The sequence below is a fragment of the Eriocheir sinensis genome, chromosome 39 (assembly GCF_024679095.1).
Source record: "Eriocheir sinensis breed Jianghai 21 chromosome 39, ASM2467909v1, whole genome shotgun sequence".
Taxonomy (NCBI): Eukaryota; Metazoa; Arthropoda; class Malacostraca; order Decapoda; family Varunidae; genus Eriocheir; species Eriocheir sinensis.
The window spans coordinates 16310534-16332367 of record NC_066547.1 but is presented as its reverse complement, the minus strand read 5'-3'; the positions used below and the strand labels follow the sequence as shown (position 1 = coordinate 16332367).

Below are 21834 nucleotides of genomic sequence, written 5' to 3'. Positions count from 1 at the left end.
TAGAAATGCAAGGCAGTATGGGATGTTTACTTAGTGCCATAAGATGTTTAGAGTGAGTTATAACGTTCTGGAAAAGAGTTTGAGCGGAGTTATAGAAATGCAAGGCAGTACGGGATGTTGATTGACGTTTAGCATGAATTTAGTGTTCTGGAAAAGGGTTTGAGCGGAGTTATAGAAATTTGGTGCAGCAAAGGATGTGAATTTAGCACCATGATATTTATCGCGAATTTCCTATTACTTGATGTAGTGTGATGAATCAGGGCCATTAAATCAGCTCTAGACTCATTATTTCTAGTGGCGTGAAAACTCATTCCTGTACAGTAATAATTTAGTGTTAATGCAAGATCGGACTATTGATTTAACATAATGAGTAAGGGCCACATTGCCTCAGTTTCAGACTAATCTTTCCAATAAAACTCTCTGAAAATGTGGCGGGCGTAGAAATGTCCAATACAGTTTAAAATGTCGATAAGTGTGAATGTATCTTGCTAACTGATGAATAAAAAGAATGAAAAGTGTCACATCACATCAATATTAGCTGAACTTTTTCTGCTGCGTGCATTTTAACCCCTTGACTGTGGATTTCCTACAAGAAGACATCACCAAGCTACAGGAATGGAACAAAAAGTGGCTGATACAATTCAATGAAGAAAAGTGTAGAGTCCTGCACCTTGGGAGGGGAAATCCAGCACACCAATACCACATGGCAAACACTCCACCATCCACCACAGAGGCAGAGAAAGACCTGGGACTATATGCTACCAGGCTACCAGTGAAAGCCAAATCCGTGCTAATTGCAGCGGACGGGTTAAGTTTAGTTTATTCATTCCCAAATTTATGTTCATAGGAATGTATCAATGCGTATTTTTACCAGGTATCAAATTAACTCATTCTATTGATAAAAAAAGATTTACAGTACAAAGTTAATTTGATATAAATCTCATTGGAATCTACCCTGCATTAAAAAATCTCCTGCACTGAATTAAATTAGATTATTTTGAATTAAACTGAATTGCAGTACAGCGTTTTGCCTCACGGATAACGGATGGAAATTCTGCACATCAACAAAACATTGAACTTCTCTGCTTCAGCTCAGTATTTCCAGGTACAGTTTTTCCTCCTCTGATGCGAATACTAAAGGGGAATGGTCCGTACATCTTGGCCAAGACCCCCTAAGCCTTCCTTTCATTTATAGCGCTAATGACTAGAGTATAGATAAATAAATATAGTACATGTATATAATTACATTGATAGAGATATTGAGTAATGGATCGAGTCTTTTATATACAGATGAGTGTGTACAAGAGGCTTCATTTACTGTTTATCTCATTACGTATGTCTGGCTGCTGGAGGTGATGGCTGAGTGTGGGTCGGGAGTGATCGAGTGACTGACTGAATGCACGCTGGGTCTGAAGGGGAGGGCGGCTAGTCTGTCCTACACGTCATTATAGTTATGGTCCGTTTTGGCAACTCTGATAATAGCAATACTACTCATCGTATTTTATCTTATTGCAAAAACTATATTCTTTTTACCTCTAACCAGGTCATTATTAAAGTAACTCTGACAAAAGCAATCTCCATCTTCTTGCAAAATCTCCGCTCTTTACTTCTACCCAGTTCATCATTACACAGCTATCAGCAAGGACTGCCCATCTTCTTGCAAAATCTCTCTTCTTTTGCCTCTGACTCATTCATTATTAGAGCAACTCCCAGAAAGGAAGGCTGTCCTAAGCAATCTCCATCTTCTTGCAAAATCTTCACTCTTTACTTCTACCCAGTTCATCATTACACAACTATCAAAAATGAACTGCCTGCCTTCTTCCAAATTTCTCTTCTTTTTTCTCTAACTCATTCATCATTAGAGCAATTCTGGAAAATGCAAAGCTTATCCTTATGCAAAATCTCCTCTCCTTTTGCCTTCAAACTGTCCATTATTGCAACAACTCCAAAAACAGCTATTCCCAACGTACAGCAACCCACGCACCAAAATCTTCATTCTTTCTTTTTACTCTAACTCGATCATTCATTATTAAAGCAACTCCCAAAAAGGCTGTCCTCATTTTACGGCTAAATCTTCATTCTTTTAACTCTTAACTATTACGTACAGCCACTCTGACAGAAGCAACACTTGTCTTATCATAAAATCTTCGCTCTTTTTACCTCTAAGTCATTCATTTCTACAGTAGCTCCAAAATTAGCAATGTTCTCTTTCGTCTAAATCTTCACTCTTTTACCATTGACCAGTTCACCATGACAGGAACTCAAAAATGCCCTGTTCGTCTTAATGCAAAATCTTCCTTCCTTTAATTACTTCTCATCTGTTAGACATGTTAGTATAGAGTGGAGAGTTGCATCATTGATTTTCCCTTATGATCGATCAGTTACCAATCAAATATCCTTTACTATATAATGAAAAAGCCAAAAATCACTCGGCCATACCATAATTTTCCATGATTTTCTCTTATAATCGATCAGTTACCAATCAAATATCCTTTACTATATAATGAAAAAGCCAAAAATCACTCGGCCATACCATAACGCATGACCTGTTTTGATAGTCGCCAGAATGGACTATAACTTGAGTGGTGGGTGGGACAGACTGGCCAGACACCCTCGACATCCCCAAGTGGTTGTTTGACGTGTGGCTGAGGTTTGAACATGATTTTGCTACGAGTCTAAATACATTCTGTCCTGCCTGAATATGGGGGGGGGCGGGGGCTGATTGGTATACACACACATGTCCATTTAGTACTCACATCAAGGGGAGGGAATACGCAAGAAAATTGAGCTGAGGAATATAGATTAAATACAGTTTAAGTTTGATTCATGTTTTTTTTATCTGCTAACAATTTTTTTTACTTCAATAATTCACTGTTTGATTATAGAAGTTACAATTTCCAGCTTTCCTTTAATCTGAGCTTTTTATCTGTCGTCAAAGTGCAGGCCGATGAACGCTCTTATATTTTAAAAGCGGTTCACTTGAAGCAATTTACTGTGTTGCCAAAATGAAGGTCAGTAAGCAGCCAGTTTTGTTACTGTTAATGTGGTGTCAAAATAAAGGTCACCAAACATTCTTCATTTTGACGAGATCTTTTTTATCATCTTTACTGCACCGTCAAAACACACTCTCTATTTTGACAACGGTTTCTTTAATACCTTTACCATGTCATCAAAATAAAGGTCGGCAAGCATTCTTTACTTTGACAACCATTCAGTTTTAATCCTCGGCTCAGTTTCTCTGCATAGTTTCTCCCCCTGCTGTGAGTACTCATTGGCACAGTGCGTACCAATCAGCCGACACGCCCCGCCTGGAGCCGATATATATACCTATGTACATTTGGCACTCCACGAGTCATAGAATCTATGTATACTTTTCTTTTTTCCAAAGCAGAAAATATGCTATTGGAAGACATAGTCAAATTTAGCACATTTTGAATTACCTGTGTAGTATCTAGTCTTACTATATAATATGTATGTGTCTGTCTGTCTCAAAGATATTGCATTAATAAACTTTCTAAAACTCACAACCTTCAAAAAATATCTCATATATATTTAGGCCTATGTAGTATTCGGTCTGTACAGTTAATTCCTTCCAGAGGCAATGAGAGGAAGTACAAGCTCACTAGGGTGTTGGAGGTTGAAAATAGTTGCTGTGTGCACGCTAATATGGTTCTAATTATCCTGAAGGTCTATTAAGGCATGCACACCAGGGACATGAGTTTCAATACCCTTTACTCTATGAATCACTGTGACTCAACACCCTTTCTGATCAGTAAGTCAACTTCTTCCTCGCTAGTTTGTCTCCTACTCCCCTCTCTCTTTCATTAGTTCACCCCTTTCCTCCTCTCTCCCTTAATGGTTCATCTTATACTCCCTTCTCTCCTTCATTTCATCTCCTACTCCCTTGTTTTGCTTTGATCAGTTGATTCCCCTTTTCTCCTCCCTTCCGCCTTAGTTAATTTACCCTGCTCCTTTTTCTCTCCCTTAAGAAGATACAACACCAGTCTGCAAGGGGTCAGTTAGCTTGCCATCCACTTCACTCCATAGAATCAGCCCATTTCTGCTCAGTAGTTTAATCTCCTCCCTTACTAGTTCATCCCCTGTTCCTGTTCTCTTTCCCTTCCTCTCCTCCTCCTTCTCCTTTCCTCTCCCCTACATCAATGGCTATATATGTCCGCCGGTGTGCATGCTATAATATATGGGTCTCGTAACCTTACCTACTTAATGGCTGTGTATCTTAGCTAAGCGATTTCATGTCTTCCTAAAGTCTGAAAGCAAATATCGGGTTGAGTTATCGTGATTGTTTTCCATGTATCAACTTCTCTTTATTTTCCTACCCGCCCGCCCCGCCCACCCTCTGCTACATGTTGGCTTTTATATTAGTTAGTGTATTGCATCACATATGTTCCTCGATAGCGATATGATGATGTGTATAAAAGAGAGAAGGGATGATGGGGTATAGGGAGCGATTGATTCAGGCAAGGAATGAGGAAATGTTTTTATATATATATAGTAATGACCACCTCGAAATAATGGAATGCTATATATATAACTCTGTATGTGTGTGTGTGTGCCTGTGTGTGTGTGTGTGTGAGTGTGTGTGTGTATTCTTTGCTACGTATTTGTATTTTGAAAGGATTTTGTGTGAAGCTCGTAAGGAGTGTCATATATATGTGTGTGTGTGTGTGTGTGTGTGTGTGTGTGTGTACGTGTGGTCATTATTGCCATGTGCTGCATTTTGTCTCCACTCTGCAATGAATATATAAAAAGTAGGTTTCCTTACGTACAATATATACAAAATAAATACTGCATATATGGGGCGGTGGATGCTATGCTATATAAGGAACAATATACAAAGCTATACATAGGTCTTAGATATACACAGCAGCAGCAGCAGCACCCATTAAGAAAACTATATATATACATGTGGGGTGTCTCATACATAGGTGCCCGGATGCTTGGATACATACATACATGGTGGAGATACATAGGAGGGGTGTGTGTGTGTGTGCGTATATGTGTGTTTGTTTTATCTGTATTTGTCTAATTTATCTAAGAATTCACTAATTGTCCTCTTTGAATAATACGTAGAGTTCAATCGTTCATTTTCCATCAATAGTTCTGATATGTGCCGAGAGTTTTAACAAGCCAAGTTTTGTTCTCATTTTTCTACGATGTTTTTGGCTTTTTCAACAAATTTGTGTCTTTCTGAAATAAAAAAACATCTACTCTGTCAACTTGTTCAGTGTGAGTGTGTGTGTGTGTTCGTTTGTTTGTTTGTGTCTGTGTGTGTGTGTGTGTGTGTGTGTGTGTGTGTGTGTGTGCGTGTGTGTGTGTGTGTGTGTGTGTTATATTCCTCCCCCCTCACTCCTTTATCAAGCACCCAAACACACCACACATATGAGACATCCCACACATCAATGCATACATGTAGGTACACACACACACACACACACACACACACACACACACACACACACAGAGCATAAGTAAAAACATTCGATCAATGCATCAACTCATGTGCCGTTTGTCTTTGGAGCGACGCATTTATTCCAAGCCCGAGCGCAACACTGTGTTCTGGTGTGCTGGGGCCTTACAAAGCAATACAAAGGGACCGTCACGCCGCCCTGAGGTATATATATTCTGTGGGTGAGAAGCCGAGAGGAGCCCGAGGAGGAGACACCCAGCTACCCAGCCTCTTGAAGCCCCCTTGTAACTGTGTGTTTTCCCTTGTGAATGTATGGACTGGCTAGGTATAGTCTCTCTCTCTCTCTCTCACTCTCTTGCTTCCATAGTCAGTACGGTTGTTTTCATTGATTTTCCGAGTGATTCTTTGCATTGGCGTGTTGTGAAGAGGCTCTCCGGACATTCATTCATACATATATACACATGAAAGGTGGCTTGGTATATGGTAGTGGTATTTTTTGTTTCCATTTTAACTCAATTCTTTTTTTACCAGACGAGTTTTCTTTTTCATTCCTCTCGTTTCTGGTTTCCACTTAATTCCCATCACTTTCTGTATCATGTTTTTCTTTTTTCCTGTCTCCCGTGTCCTGTTCTTGCTCTTCCTCTCAGTGCTCTTAAGGTAGTGGTATTTTTTCTTTCCATTTTCATTCAACTTCTTCTGTATTACCTGAGTTTTCTTTTTCATTCCCTTCATTTCTGGATTCAACTTCCTTTCTATCACTTTCTGTATTACATTTTTCTTATTTCCTGTTCTTGGTCTTTTATACGACTCTCCAAACGGCTTCATTTTCCTTTTCTTCTTCCTCTGTTTCTTCTTTACATTTCCTATCGATGCTTTTCTTTCACTCTCCATCACTTCCTCTCTTTTCGCCCACTAAAAATGACTTCTTCAATCATTTTCCATTACGTGCCCTTTAATACGACTCTCCAAACCACCTGATTTTTCTTTTCTTCTTCCTCTGTTTCTTCTTTCCATTTCCTATCAATGCTTTTCTTTCACTCTCCATCACTTCCTCTCTTTTCACCCACTAAAAATGACTTCTTCAATTACTTTCCATTTTCAACGCAAGCACTTCTCTTCTTATTTTCATTCACTCGTAGTTTCAGTAATATTTTCCTGCTGGCGTGAACCTTTTTCCTCGACTTCCTCCCTGTGAGCTAACTGAGAGGGGTTGGAATGGCTCTCATCCGCAGTCCTCACCTTTGTATTTCTTTGTTTCCCTTCCCAATCTATATCTTTCCACCTCTTTCAAGTTGGCATGGTATTGAGTCCTCTTCCAAGTTGGCATGGCCTTAACCCTCGAGTCCCAGAACGTAATTTCCATTGTAATTTAGCTACCAACAGACGATTTTAATGAACAGAAGCATTAGATTTGACCTGCTTAGTATCCTCGCCCAGTAGCTTCTTTGGAGAGATATTGGTATTGAGATATTGGAACTGAGTCTCAGAACGTAATTTCCATTGTAATTTAGCTGCCAACAGACGGTTTTAATGAACGGAAGAATTAGATTTATTAGATTTAACCTGTTTAATATCCTCGCCCAGCAGCTTCTTTGGTATATTGTTACTTGTTCGTCTTTTATGGCTAAGAACAGACAATTTTAGGTAGTCAAGTAAAGATCTGGGTGTGAAGGGGTCAATTTTTCCTGCTTCCTAATGCCCTTCTTCTCCATTCCTTATTTCCATTGCATCATTTCTTAACCAACACAAGCTCTCTCTCTCCCTCACTTCCTCATTTCCTTTACTGCCATAAATAAGCTTCCAACATTTCATCTACTTCCTCCTTCACCAGTAAATGTAAACTACTTCTTCCCCCTCCAATGCAAGCACAAAGCTATTATCGTATTTATGTATTGCAAGGAATAACTTCTTTTATCATTTTCCAGTTGGTGATTCATAAGTTTCTTCAAGAGGTAATGTTTTGGGATCCCTTATCTTGACTCAGTATCAATAAATGCAAGTTTTCTTCCCTCTCCAATGGTACTTTTATTTCAGCTTGTCATCAGTAAGATTTTTGAGCCATTTTCCAGTCGGCAATTCATAACCTTCTACACTTGGAATGCACAACGCCAGCCTCTCTTCTCCCTCATCTCTGTGTGCGGATAAACATAAGCCTTCCCTTGGCCTTCTCCCGCCCTAACCTAACACTAACAAAACCCTTTAGTAATACAAGAAGTAGAAGTAGTAATAGCCAATGTTGATTCTCTTCTCACTGTGAGCTTTCAAGTCTTGTATGGCAGAGAACAAGCAGCTCGGATGCCTAGAAATATCGATTATCAGAGGCTTGTTCTTGCTCTCTCTCTCTCTCTCTCTCTCTCAATGTGATCTATTTCTTTATGCTTTTCCAATACATGCTTGATACAGAAAAACCTTGACCCTCACCTCATCTCCTTCCAACCTCACACACTCATACACACTTTCTGGCTAGCAAACACGAGTCCAGCATGTGATCAAACCATGGGTGAATGACACACTCCGCACCTCTGAGCCAATAATACTCAAGCACCTCACTCTCTCTCTCTGTGTGTCTTCCATAGCATAGCACTACACAAGGAGAATGTTACTTGTATGTATGGTAAGTCTGCAAACTTGGGGGCAAACTCATTACATTTATCATATGCCTGTAAACTGGGCAGCATACTTCTCTTTCTTTGTATCGTAGGCTTGTGAAATGGGGTCACACGCTTGTTACTTGTATGGACAGCCTGCAAACTGGGGAGCATATACTTGTTACTCTTACTTGTACCACCTGGCTGCACCATTACCCAACCAATACAAGGAATAGGAGCAGGAGGAGGAGGCAGAACAGGACCCCAAGGCAAGCCGATCTAGCCTTCTACAGCGCCGTGTCCTGCTCGTACGTGAAGCTCGGGGTGTAGCTGAAGGAGTGGAGGAGGGGGGGCTTTAGCAACTGACCCCCTTCCTCCGTCCCCCCGTCCTCCCCCTCCTCCTCGTCCCCCACAACAGTGCCGGAGCTACTTGACGACCCCTGATGTTCCTCATTGACGTACCCGACGCTGCTTGACTCCAGGTTTGAGTTACTCTTTTTTAGGATACTCTTGGGCTTACAGTCGGCCCCCGGTGTGGTGGGCGAGCGGCCGAGGCTCCCGTAGGTGGTGAGGTTGTCGGTGGTGTTGTGGCGGTTAGCGAGGGTGAGGCGTGGACGCTCCCGGACCAAGGGTGAGCGTTCACGTTGGTTGAGGCTGTCTAGGGTGGTCTTGGTGGACTCAACCTGCGATGGGTGACAGAAAGGAAGGTTTTAATTCATTCTTGGGCCAAAAGTCGTGTATAACTGATTCACTCTTTCCCAGATTGACTTTTTATGGTTTTTATTCATTCTTAAGCTGTGGAAATGTCACAACTAATTTCTGTATAGCAAAGGAAGGGTGTTTTTATGACCCTCACACCATAGTGTCACTAATATACTGTCCCTCCAGGCTGACAATACTGTTATTTATTTCCTTTATAGGTTGTAAAAGCATCATAACTAACACCTATAAGCCAAAGGAGTGTTCTTTTTTATTCCTTTTTAGGTCCAAAGGAGTGGCAATGCTAACATAGACTGCTTATTTAATGCTTTTCATTCCTTCTAGCTGAATATCCCTCTAACTGAACATCCCTCTAATCTAAGCTTCCTCATTTCCCTGTGTGAATAAACAGAAACAGTCTTCCCCTTACACACTCACTGAATATCCTCCTAACTGAACATTCTTCCAACAAATCACCCACCTAACTAAACATTCTCCTAACTGAACATTCTTCCAACAAATCACCCACCCAACTAAACATCCTCCTAACTGAACATTCTTCCAACAAATCACCCATCTAACTAAACATCCTCCTAACTGAACATTCTTCCAACAAATCACCCATCTAACTAAACATCCTCCTAACTGAACATTCTTCCAACAAATCACCCATCTAACTAAACATCCTCCTAACTGAACATTCTTCCAACAAATCACCCATCTAACTAAACATCCTCCTAACTGAACATTCTTCCAACAAATCACCCACCTAACTAAACATCCTCCTAACTGAACATTCTTCCAACAAATCATCCACCCAACTAAACATCCTCCTAACTGAACATTCTTCCAACAAATCACCCACCTAACTAAACATCCTCCTAACTGAACATTCTTCCAACAAATCACCCACTTAACTAAACATCCTCCTAACTGAACATTCTTCCAACAAATCACTCACCAAACTAAACATCCTCCTAACTTAACAGTCCTCTAATTGAAGCCCCCTCAGCTCTGTGTGCGGATAAACATAAGCCTTTCCTTGTGTTATGCTGACTTCCTTGATGGCCGAGCCTCCCATAACTCACTTAGCCAGGGGGGTACCTCTTAGGCCAACTGGACAAGGAGTGGCTCTCCCGTTACGCTGGTCGTGGGTTTAATCCCCGGCGCTGGCAAATCTTTCCTTGTCTGGATTAATTTCTCGTGTGATAAGAAGGGAAGGGAAGGGAAGGGAGGAAGAACGAAGGGAAGGAAGGACGGAAGGAGGGGAGGGAAAGGAATGAAAGGGAAAAGAAGGGGAGGAAAGGGAAGAGAAGAGAATGGAGGAAGAATAGGAAGGAAGGGAAGAGAAGGGATGAAGACTGATAAGAAGGGAAGGGAAGAGAAAATTCTGTCATTTCACTTGGGCCTCTCCCCTCCCAGCCTAACACTGCCTGACCTGCTCCATGGCCATCTTGCACTTCTTGGTGAGGGCGGTGAGGCGGTCCAGCTGGCCCCGCATGATCCTCACGTTCCAGGCATAGTTCTCCATCGCCCGGTTCGCCTTCTTGCCCTTGATGCCGCTGGAGGCCATGCGTGACTCCAGGTTGTCATACATGGCCAGGCAGGGCTTGAGGCGGGACTCCAGCGTGCGGTGAAGCTCCTCGCCATGACCCAGGAAGTGGTGGATCTCGAGCATGACCTTGATGTTAGAGAGGAAAGGGAGGGTTGCGGTTAGTATATTAGTGTTCGTATTGGTTGATTAATCACTTAAAAGACTTGAAGCTTAAAAATAGATCGTCAGCAAAATAATACATGATTTATTATGATATTGACTACACAGTAAAATAAATCATGAAGTGGCTGGCAGTGGTTTCCCCGGCACCATGATGGTTAAAAAGATTGAAGATAGAAAAAATGAAGCGGAAAAATTAAAGAAGAAATTCCTCTGTTTGGCAATAGAATAGGACTAAATCTGTTGTATGGAAGTAGGAGTAAGCTTTAAGGGCAAATGTTTAAAGTTCATCTGGCTGAAGGAGGGTTGGCTGAGGTAATAGTGGGGTTGTTGTTGTTGTTGTTGTTGGTGGTGGTGGTGATGGTGGTGGTGGTGGTGGTGTTGGGGGTGGTGGTAGTGAGTTACCTTCTGCAGGGCAATCTCCAGCCGGTGTAGGTGTGAGGGCAGCGGACCAGGCCGGGAATTCCTCAAGAATGGGACCTGGAGGGAGGAGGCATTGGGGGAAATGTTTTAATGTGAACCAATATATAAACATGTACACAAACAACTCTACCTTGCTCCTGAATGTATAGTGAAGCAAACATATGCATCTTCACTATATACAAGCCCCACATGCACACACACCACATATATTTGGGTAACAGTCTTAACCCTGTAGCAGCGACAGGCCAAATTTGCGGCTTTACCATGTACCAGCGACGGGTCAGATTTGTGGCTTTACCATGTACCAGCGACGGGTCAGATTTGTGGCTTTACCTTGTACCAGCGACGGGTCAGATTTGTGGCTTTACCTTGTACCAGCGACGGGTCAGATTTGTGGCTTTACCATGTACCAGCAACAGGCCAAATTTGTGGCTTTACTATGTACCAGCAATGGGTCAGATTTGTGGCTTTACCATGTACCAGCAACAGGCCAAATTTGCGGCTTTACTATGTACCAGCGATGGGCAAAATTTGTGGCTTTACCATGTACCAGCGATGGGCAAAATTTGTGGCTTTACCATGTACCAGCGATGGGCAAAATTTGTGGCTTTACCATGTACCAGCGACGGGCCAAATTTGTGGCTTTACCGTGTACCAGCGACAGGCCAGATTTTTGTCATGATATTAACCCCAAAATAGATGATACATAAACTGATCACAAATGCATTGATATATATTATGAAATGGTTTGCGTGAGTGATGATTTTTTCTCACTTTTCTTGCTTAGAGGGACCTTTAAGAAACATGATCCCCGCAGCTACTGGGTTAATACCATCTTATTCACCTTCACAAGAACAACTCTACCTTGTTCCTGTATATATAGTGAAGTAAAACGTATGCGTCTTCAATATACCCAAGCCCCACAAACACACACACCACACACATTTGGGAAAGTCTTAATGCCAAGTTATACACATGCTCATAAACACTTCTACCTTGCTCCTGTAGGGCGAAGCAAAAGTGCCTTCAAACACACATACATTCATACATATGGACATGAGAGGAGTAAGAGGAGACAACTACAATATATAACTCAATGAATGATCTTGAGGAGACAGACAGAATCCACTATTAACAAGAGAGCAAGGAGTCAGACAACTTAGATAAAATATGAATCTGAAAAAGTAGTTTGGAAAGTTTTGTTTAGTCGGCACAACATCTGTGGTCATATGCCGGAGATAGATGGAAAGGGAAGGAATTATAGGAGAAGGGAACAGATCCCAGGAGGCGGGACACAACCCCCGATTAATACCTGATACCCATTCACTGCTGGGTGGACAGGGGCGTAGGGTATCGGAAAAGCCGCCCAAATTTTTCCACTCCGCCCGGGAATTGAACCCAGGCTCTCGGTTGTGAGCCGAGAGTGCTAACCACTGCACCACGAAGCCCCCGTATGAAGCTGATAAAAGGAGGAAGATGCTAAAATACTGTCAATGGATTAAGACTTGCATCTACCCCTGACTCAAGAGACCAACTTTGTGTATCGCCTAATAAGGGAAAACATCGTAATGGCAAAGAGTGTCAAACATTTTACGGAAAGACTGGACGACTATAGAATTGGAGACAGGGCCGGACGAGTGTAGCTCAGGCCCTGTATACCACTTGTTAAATATCCCACACACACACACACCCCCCCCCCACACACACACACATACCCCGTTCTCCTCCTGTATAGAGAGTCGCGCTGTGTCCGGTGTGGCCATGTACCGGGATATGGTCACCCTCAGGCATTGCTTCATGTTGGCGGTGTGCTCCAGCCCACACTCGTCCTGCAGCTCCATCCACGCATCCTCCACCTTGTCCTGCACGCACTCCGCTTCCACCACCGCCATTGAGGCCTCCTGGGGGTGGTGATGAGTGGTGGTGATGATGGGTGATGAAAGTGATTGATGGTGATGAAAATTGGTGTTGATAGCCCTGGTGGTGATGATTTCTGTACCTAATGGTGATGAAAATTGGTGTTGATAGCCCTGGTGGTGATGATTTCTGTACCTAATGGTGATGACCATTCATTTCACTCCCTTCATCTCCTTCTCCCATGTGGTGTTCCTTCCTTCCCTCCCTTCCTTGACCCTTCATTTCACTCCCTTCATCTCCTTTCCTCCCTTCCTCTAACCATTTATCTCCCTCTCTTATTAACTCCCCATCTCCTCCCTTCCTTGACCCTTCATTTCACTCCCTTCATCTCCTTTTCCTCCCTTCCTCCCTTTCTTATCCACCCTCAATCTTCCTTGCTCCCTAACCAGATCCTCCCTACCCTTCCCTCCTTCCTTTACCTGCCTTACCTTAAACAAGTCATCGGCTGCCTTCAGACCAATGGGCTTGATGTCGGCCTTCACTTTGTCTGTCTTCTTGCCCTTGACCCGCTGCAGCTTCTGAAGGGGAGAGAAAACTGGGTGATAGGAGGTGCTCTCTTTCTCCCCCTGTGTCTCTGTCTCTTCCTCTCTTTTCCTTCTTTCTTTCTCTCTCTGTTTCTCTCTTACACAACAATGGGACACAAATATCTAATCACTCTTTACTTATGTCTGTTATGGGAGCGGCAAGTAGCGGGCTTTTGTTTTGTTTTTTGCGCTCTTTTTGTTGCCCTTGAGCCGTCTTCTTTGTTGTAAAAAAAAGAATAAAAAAAGAAATTACAAAACAAATACTTCTCCACAGAAAATGGCCCCCTCAAAGACTCACCCCTCCGCCCTTCTTGTTGGAGATGGACACGTGCACGAAGAGCGTCGCAGAGTCTATCGGCTCCCCCATGCTGGAGAGGAGCCGCACGTGTCTGTAGCCTGCGGAGGGGAAGAGATGAGAGGGTGGTGAGAGGTAGAAGAGAGTGACCCATTGTCTTCAGATTTCCTACAAGAAGACATCACCAAGCTACAGGAATGGAACAAAAAGTGGCTGATGCAATTCAGTGAAGGAAAATGTAAAGTCCTGCACCAATACCACATGGGAACACTCCACACAATCACACATACCCTACACACATCCATTGCCATACACCATTCACCCCTCCCCACACCCCACACACCCCTTCCAACACCCCATATAACCCTTCCCACACCCCCCCCCCTTCCAACACCCCATATAACCCTTCCCACACCCCACACACCCCTTCCCACCCCTTCCAACACCCCACACACCCCGTCCCGCACCCACCAGTCTGTATGCAGTCCAGCGGTATGGTGCACTGGCCCACGAAGTCGTCCCCAATAAAATCATCGTCCAGCACCACGAAGCGCACCAGGGCAAGCTCCGGCAGGTTGATGTGGAACTCAAAGCTCTCGTCGAAGATCGGGAAGCTGCTGTCGTTGCTTACCGTCCGTGTCTTGGCCTCTGGGGGGGTAAAAAGCATGAACGAACGGGGTTGTGGTGTTGCTCCGAGTACGGGATGATGGTAATGAGTTTTGCAAAGAAGGAAGGAAAGAAGAGAAACGGAAGAAGATGGAGTGAAACGATGAAGGACACTGATAGAGAAGGGAATGATTGAGGTGGTGGTGATGTGTTGATAATACAGGCCTGCTAAATAGATAGATAATGTGATAGATATGTAGATAATAAATAGTGTGGTAATTACAAAAATAGATTGTTATAAATAGATTAGTGTTTTTCATGTTCTTGGTGCAGAATAAGCCTTATCAAATTATCATTAGACTCATAAAACTACCCAGGGAAAATACTATGTGAGAGAGAGAGAGAGAGAGAGAGAGAGAGAGAGAGAGAGTGTGTGTGTGTGTGTGCGAGAGTGTGCGAGAGCGAGAGAGAGGAAGGATATCAGATTCAATGAGTTTTTCACACATCTACAGTACAAGAAGCCTTATCAAACTGTCATTAGGCTCATAAAACTACCCACGGACACACCCAAAATTACCTCTACCAAAGTCTTATCTAAACATGGGTGTGTAAGCTCTGAGATGCTCAATAACAAGGGTCTGCGTTCCTTCCTTCACTAACCTGTACAGTCCGCAGGGATCCCAAAGACCTGGATCACCACGTACGGATCAATGAAGCTCGCCTTAGTGGCCGTGGATCCTCGAGGCTTGGGGAGACACTGCCCGCTGATCACCTGGGGAAGTATAAGGATGAGGGGATTAGGGGAGGTGAGAATAGGTGGCAATAGGTGAGGTTCTAATACTAATACTTCCGTTCTTTATTCCCTGTCAGTCCTGTGCTTTTCATTGTCTTCCTACATTCCTCCGAGTTGTCTGGTTTGATTTTTTTTTTTTTTTTTTTTCTCTCCCTCCCTCTGTCTCTCTTTCATGGAGTTTTTACCCTCCCATTTTTCATTCCCTTTCTGTCTCTTAGTTTTTCATCTTTTTCTTCATCTTCTTTGGTTATATTTCTTTTTCTGTTTTCCTTTTTAATATATAAGTTAATTCTTTTCACTCTCTCACTCTTCATTCCATTTCTGTGTCCTATAATTCATTCTTTTTCTTCAGTCCTTCTTTTCCGGTTATATTTCTCCTTTCCTCTCTCTAATTCATTCTTTCTCTTCATTCCTTCTTCTCCGGTTTTATTTCTCCTTTCCTCTCTCTAATTCATTCTTTTCTTCATTCCTTCTCCGGTTTTATTTCTCCTTTCCTCTCTCTAATTCATTCTTTTCTTCATTCCTTCCTCTCCGGTTTTATTTCTCCTTTCCTCTCTCTAATTCATTCTTTCTTCATTCCTTCTTCTCCAGTTTTATTTCTCCTTTACTCTCTCTAATTCATTCTTTCTCTTCATTCCTTCTCCGGTTTTATTTCTCCTTTCCTCTCTCTAATTCATTCTTTTCTTCATTCCTTCTCCGGTTTTATTTCTCCTTTACTCTCTCTAATTCATTCTTTTCTTCATTCCTTCTCCGGTTATATTTCTCCTTTCCTCTCTCTCTTTTATTCAATACCTTTCTGCCTCTACCCTTCCCCCTACCTTTATTTCTACCTCTACCCTTCCCTCGCACCTTTATTTCTGCCTCAACCCTTCCCCCTACCTTTATTTCTACCTCTACCCTTCCCCTGCACCTTTACTTCTACCTCAACCCTTCCCCCTACCTTTATTTTGAGTAGCTGCGGCGCCACCCCGGGTATGGTCTCCCTGGAGTGTGCTGAAAAGACAGAGATGTGTTCCCTCATGACGGCCGGCTTCAGGAGGTACCCGCAGCCCCCGTTGGCCCTGAAGCGGCCCTCGTACACGTCCATGAATTGCCCGGGTGTCTGGAAGTTGAGGGCCACTGGGGGGAGAAGGGATAGAGTGAGTGTAAAAGAATTCCTCACAAACTAAAAAGAAAAAAAGTAGAATGAATGTAGAATGATATAAAAGAAGAAAATTTGGTTAAGAGGAGAAGGAAGAGGAGGAGGAGGAGGAAGAAAGAGAAAAGAAAGAAGAAGAAGAATGTAAAAAGAATGTAGAATGATATAAAAGAAGAAAATTTGGTTAAGAGGAGAAGGAAGAAGAGGAGGAGGAGGAGGAGGAAGAAAGAGAAAAGAAAGAAGAAGAAGAATGTAAAAAGAACGTGGAATGATATAAAAGAAGAAAATTTAGTTAAGAGGAGAAGGAAGAGGAGGAGGAGGAGGAAGAAAGAGAAAAGAAAGAAGAAGAAGAATGTAAAAAGAACGTGGAATGATATAAAAGAAGAAAATTTAGTTAAGAGGAGAAGGAAGAAGAGGAAGAAGGAGTAGAGAAAGAAAAAGAATGCACGTAGATAATAAAGAAAAGGAAGAATTATATAGAGGAGAAGCCGTTACCCATCTGACAGCCGGCGTTCCAGAAGTCCTGCGGGTTGTAGTTTGAGGAGTCGACCCGCGAAGAGTTTGGGAACACGCGCGTCAGGAATTTCTTGTTGTGGTTGACCAGCTCCTCGGGGCAGCTGTGCGCGAGCTTGGCCGACGAGGATTCACTCAGGCTGCACATCTCACTCACATCCTCTGAAGGGGAGTGAGTGGGAGAATGAGTGAATGTGGGAGAGTGAGGAAGAGCGAGGTGGGGATGGGTGAGGACCGTGAGAAAATGACTGAGTGTGGGAGTGAACGTGGGAGGATGAGGAGGAAATCAGGATAATAAATGGAGTGAGGAGGTGTAGGATGATGATTGGGAGATGGAATGATGGAGGAAAAGGAGGGAGAAAGGGAGAGAATGAGGATTAAAAAGTGGAGCGAAAGATAAGGAGAGTGAGGAGGAGTAGGATGTGGAGTTGAAAGTAGAAGAAAGAGTATAGAAAGAAGACGAAGAATGTAGATAATAAAGAAAAGGAAGAATGACAATATAAAGCAGAAAGAATAGTTGGTGTGAAGAAGAAGAAGAAGAAGAAGAAGAAGAAGAAGAAGAAGAAAAGAAGAAAATAAGATACATCAGCTTAAGAAAAAGAAGAAAAAAATAGAGTAAAGAAAAGAAAACATGATATAAAGAAGAGGAAAAGTTAGCAAGGTCAAGAAAGAAGGAGGAGGAAGAAGAAGAGGAGGAGGAAGAGGAGGAGGAGGGATAATGAAGAGGAAATAGGAATGAACGGTGACCTATCATTCCTTTTTTTCCCTTCTTTTTTTGTTTCAATCTTCCTTCTTTCCTTCTTTTTCTCTCCCTTCCTTCCTTCATTCATTCTACAGCTGTCCTTCGTAAGTCCTGTTCCTTCCTTTCCCTCTCCTCCTTCCATCCTTCCTTCCTTCTTCATCTCTTCCCTTCTCTTCCCTTTCCTCCCCTTCCTTTCCCTTTCCTTCCATCCTTCCTTCCTTCTTCATATCTTCCCTTTCCTCCCCTTCCTTTCCCTTTCCTTCCATCCTTCCTTCCTTCTTCATCTCTTCCCTTTCCTCACCTTCCTTTCCCTTTCCTTCCATCCTTCCTTCCTTCTTCATCTCTTCCCTTTCCTCCCCTTCCTTTCCCTTTCCTTCTTCCTTCCTTCTTCATCTCTTCCCTTCCTCCTTTCCTTCCTTCCTTCCATCCTTCCTTCATTCTTCATCTCTTCCCTTTCCTTCCCTTCCTTTCCCTTTCCTTCCATCCTTCCTTTCCCTCTCCTCCTTCCTTCCTTCCCTTCGCTCTTCCTCCCTTCCCTTCCCTTCTTATCAGTCTCCATCCCTTCTCTTCCCTTCCTTCCTCTTCTTCCTCCATTCTCTTATCTTCCCTTTCCTCCCCTTCTTTTCCCTTTCATTCCTTTCCCTCCCCTTCTTCCGTCCTTCCTTCCCTTCGTTCTTCCTCCCTTCCCTTCCCTTCTTATCAGTCTCCATCCCTCCTCTTCCCTTCCTTCCTATTCTTCCTCCATTCTCTTCTCTTCCCTTTCCTCCCCTTCTTTTCCCTTTCATTTCTTTCCCTCCCCTCCTTCCGTCCTTCCTTCCCTTCGTTCTTCCTCCCTTCCCTTCCCTTCCCTTCTTATCAGTCTTCATCTCTCCTCTTCCCTTCCTAACTATTCTTCCTCCATTCTCTTCTCTTCCCTTTCCTCCCCTTCTTTTCCCTTTCATTCCTTTCCCTCCCCTCCTTCCGTCCTTCCTTCCCTTCGTTCTTCCTCCGTTCCCTTCCCTTCCCTTCTTATCAGTCTTCATCCCTTATCTTCCCTTCCTTCCTATTCTTCCTCCATTCTCTTCTCTTCCCTTTCCTCCCCTTCTTTTCCCTTTCATTCCTTTCCCTCCCCTCCTTCCGTCCTTCCTTCCCTTCGTTCTTCCTCCCTTCCCTTCCCTTCCCTTCTTATCAGTCTTCATCTCTCCTCTTCCCTTCCTTCCTATTCTTCCTCCATTCTCTTCTGTTCCCTTTCCTCCCCTTCTTTTCCCTTTCATTCCTTTCCCTCCCCTCCTTCCGTCCTTCCTTCCCTTCGTTCTTCTTCCCTTCCCTTCCCTTCCCTTCTTATCAGTCTTCATCTCTTCTCTAAGTCGGTTCAAAACATTGCTTCACTAACTTTTCCTTCTTTAGTCATTCCTTCTCCCTTCCACTGTTTACAATCTTCCCTCCTGCCTCCTCCTCTCTTTCCTCCTCCTCCTGCAATCTTCTTTTTGGGGTCACGTAACTTCTTCTTGCTCCTCCTCCTCCTCCTCTTCTTCTTCTTCTTCCTCCTTCTTTCTTTCTTCACCTTGCTAAATTTTCTTCTTTTTTTATGTTATTCTTCCTTTTCTTTATTATCTACATTTTTTTATTCTTTTTTTACTCTTTCTCTTTACTCTGTTTTCCTCCTCCTCCTCCTCCTCCTCTTCCTTCTCCTCTTAACTAAATATTCTTCTTCTTTTATATCTTTTTAAATTCTTTCTACTTAATACTTTTTCTTTACTGATTCTTTTCTTCTCCTTTCCTCCTCCTCCTCCTCCTCCTCCTCCTCCTCCTCCTCCTCCTCCTCTCAGAACTCTCCTCCCACACAACATGATCCCTAATGGTGTCTATAATAAATTGTATAGAGGAAAAAAAATAACGTCCAACTTCCTACCACATCTATATATTTTTTTCCTCCTCCTCCTCCTCCTCCTCCTCCTCCTTCATCATCTTTAATGGTGTTTATGATCCTCAGAACACTATTTTTCACTGTGTTCTTAATTTATCATCCTTGTATCTAACCTCCTTTCTTTCTTTTATTTTGACAGTCCTTCCATTCATTGCTGCTACTTGTATAATCCTTGGAAACTCTCTATCTATCTATCTATCTATCTATTTATATCTATCTATCTATCTCATCAGTTTTATGAGGGATATGATTTGTTCGAGTTCTATGCTTTTTCTCAGTCGTTACTAAGACATCAACATCATCCTTCCTTCCTTCCTTCCTTCCTTTCAACATCCTCCTCCCTCCTTCCTTCCTTCGTTATTAGACATCTCCAACATCTTCCTTCTTTTCTTTCTTTTTCCTTTCTTCTTTTCCCTATTCCTTTTCTTATTTACCATTCAACCCATGATGGTCACCGCTTGTCATATATATCGGGCAATTCTTAACGCCTTTTTTCTCTCTCTCTATATATATATATTTTGAGAGGGTCATATTTACAACCTCTTATATCATCCTCATTCTTTACCAAAACTCTTTCTTCTTTTTTCTTCTTTAGAGCTCTACCTTCGCCACCTCAAGATACTATACACACCTTCGTAATCTATTGAGGTGAAGCTAAACTACACAATCAACGTATATTCTTTGGGCTTCCTATTCAATTATGACCAATTCAAAAGGATTTATCTATGCATCTTCGCCCTACAGCTGCACCCTCGATCTCCCTCCTCGCGTTTCTTGAGATCCACAAAAACGCGCGAAGTGAAGAGAGCGCTCAGCGAAAGTTTAATAGCCAGGTAACATATACTCCCAGGTCTTTCTCTGCCTCTGTGGTGGATAGTGGAGTGTTTCCCATATGGTATTGGTATGCTGGATATCCCCTCCATTCTCCATTGAATTGTAGCAGCCACTTTTTGCTCCATTCCTGTAGCTTGGTGATGTCTTCTTGTAGGAAATGCGCAGAAATATGGTCATTACTAAACTACACATTTCCCGTATACTCCGCCCTTCCCATCCAATTATAAACTGTTCTAGAGGCTTATGAAGGGGCTATTACACTGGGCAAATTTTCCGTGGATCTTCAGTCAAACCACGATTTCCGCTAGCGTGGTTCTCATTTGTTTCTTGTTATTGCTGCTGATGATGACGGTGAGTAATACCGTTGTCCTTCGGTGAAATCTACCGTAGCCTTGGAAGATCGTGGACACGTCAGAAAACCAAGGAAATATGAGAACCACGCCAGCGGAAATCGTGGTTTGACTGAAGATCCACGGAAAATTTGCCCAGTGTAATCACAGCCGCTTTACTCACGTTTGGCCCGCGCGGTGCTGAGGTCCGTGAAGCGCGCGCGGTGGAGGGAGATGAGCGAAGACAGCTCCTTGCAGAGTTTCATCTTTCGCGGATTCGTGGTTCGCTTCGTCTCCCCGCCCTCGTCCTCCTCGCTCACCTCCCCCTCGTCCTCCTCCTCCCGCGCCAGCTTCTTGCCCTGCGGAGGAAGATGAAGAGGAGGATTGACACATGAATGAATAGGAACAGAAGGAAATGGAGGATGTATGAGGAAGAGAGAAAGGAAGATGAAGAGATTGCAAACGTGGATAAAGAGAAACAGAAGGATATAGAAGGAAAATAAGGACTCGGGGAAGGAAAGACAGAAAATGATGAGGAAAATGAGGGAAGGAAATGTTTTAATTATTCTATGAGCGAAAGGGGGAAAGAAAAAAAGGAAGAGAAAGATGGAGTGATGGATGAATGGACTAATAGAGAGAGGGAAGGAAGGAAGGAAGGAAGGGAAGGAAGGAGGGAAGAGAGGTAAGGGAGAAAGGAAGGAAGAGATAAAGGACTGGAGGAAACTTTGCATATGAGAAACGTGATGAATGGAAGAGAAGGAGAGAGAGAGAGAGAGAGAGAGAGAGAGAGAGAGAGAGAGAGAGAGAGAGAGAGAGAGAGCACAAATGGAACTATGTTAGATATACGATAACAAGACGAGGAAGGAGGAGGAGGAGGAGGAGGAGGAGGAGGAGGAGGAGGAGGAGGAGGAGGAGGAGGAGAGAAAAAAAGGAGTTGGATGCGAGATTAAAGGATTTCAGAGGTAGAGGAGGAAGAGGAAGAGGAGGAGGAGGAGGAGGAAAGGAAAAAAAAAAGATAGAGGAAATGTGGTACAGATACATCAGAGAGAGAGAGAGAGAGAGAGAGAGAATATTATATAGGTCACTGCCTCTTTTCCTCCCTCTCACCCTCCGTTTTCTCTCCCTTTTTTCCCTCCCTCCCTCCTTTCCTCCCTCCCCCCCTCTTTCCTCCATTCTCATAATCTATCATACATTCCATTCATTGTTCTCTCTCTCTCTCTCTCTCTCTCTCTCTCTCTCTCTCTCTCTCTCTCTCTCTCTCTCTCTCTCTCTCTCTCTCTCTCTCTCTACTATTACTACTATTACTACTACTACTTCTACTACTACTACAATTATATATTTTTTGTGGTATTTATATATCATCTTAATTAACTCTCATTATCTTT

At 43.0% G+C, this 21834-nt stretch overlaps 1 protein-coding gene across 5 annotated transcripts in view; it reads right to left on the bottom strand.

Moving 5' to 3' along the window:
* Positions 1–21834, bottom strand: part of LOC127009095 (inactive phospholipase C-like protein 1) — a 107092-nt gene that overhangs the window by 1159 nt on the left and 84099 nt on the right. For 3 of the 5 annotated variants that reach the window (XM_050881877.1, XM_050881879.1, XM_050881878.1), the window contains exons 12-22: positions 20634–20808; positions 16621–16800; positions 15928–16106; positions 14855–14966; positions 14060–14236; positions 13592–13689; positions 13198–13287; positions 12568–12753; positions 10835–10909; positions 10154–10396; positions 2237–8699 (exon numbers count right to left, since the gene is read on the bottom strand). In XM_050881877.1, coding sequence (XP_050737834.1) covers positions 8304–8699; positions 10154–10396; positions 10835–10909; positions 12568–12753; positions 13198–13287; positions 13592–13689; positions 14060–14236; positions 14855–14966; positions 15928–16106; positions 16621–16800; positions 20634–20808 — 1911 coding nt within the window. In that variant the 3' untranslated portion in view covers positions 2237–8303. Of the gene's footprint in view, positions 1–2236; positions 8700–10153; positions 10397–10834; positions 10910–12567; positions 12754–13197; positions 13288–13591; positions 13690–14059; positions 14237–14854; positions 14967–15927; positions 16107–16620; positions 16801–20633; positions 20809–21834 lie in introns of those variants that run through there. The other 2 variants (XM_050881880.1, XM_050881881.1) reach the window with 2 other exon arrangements.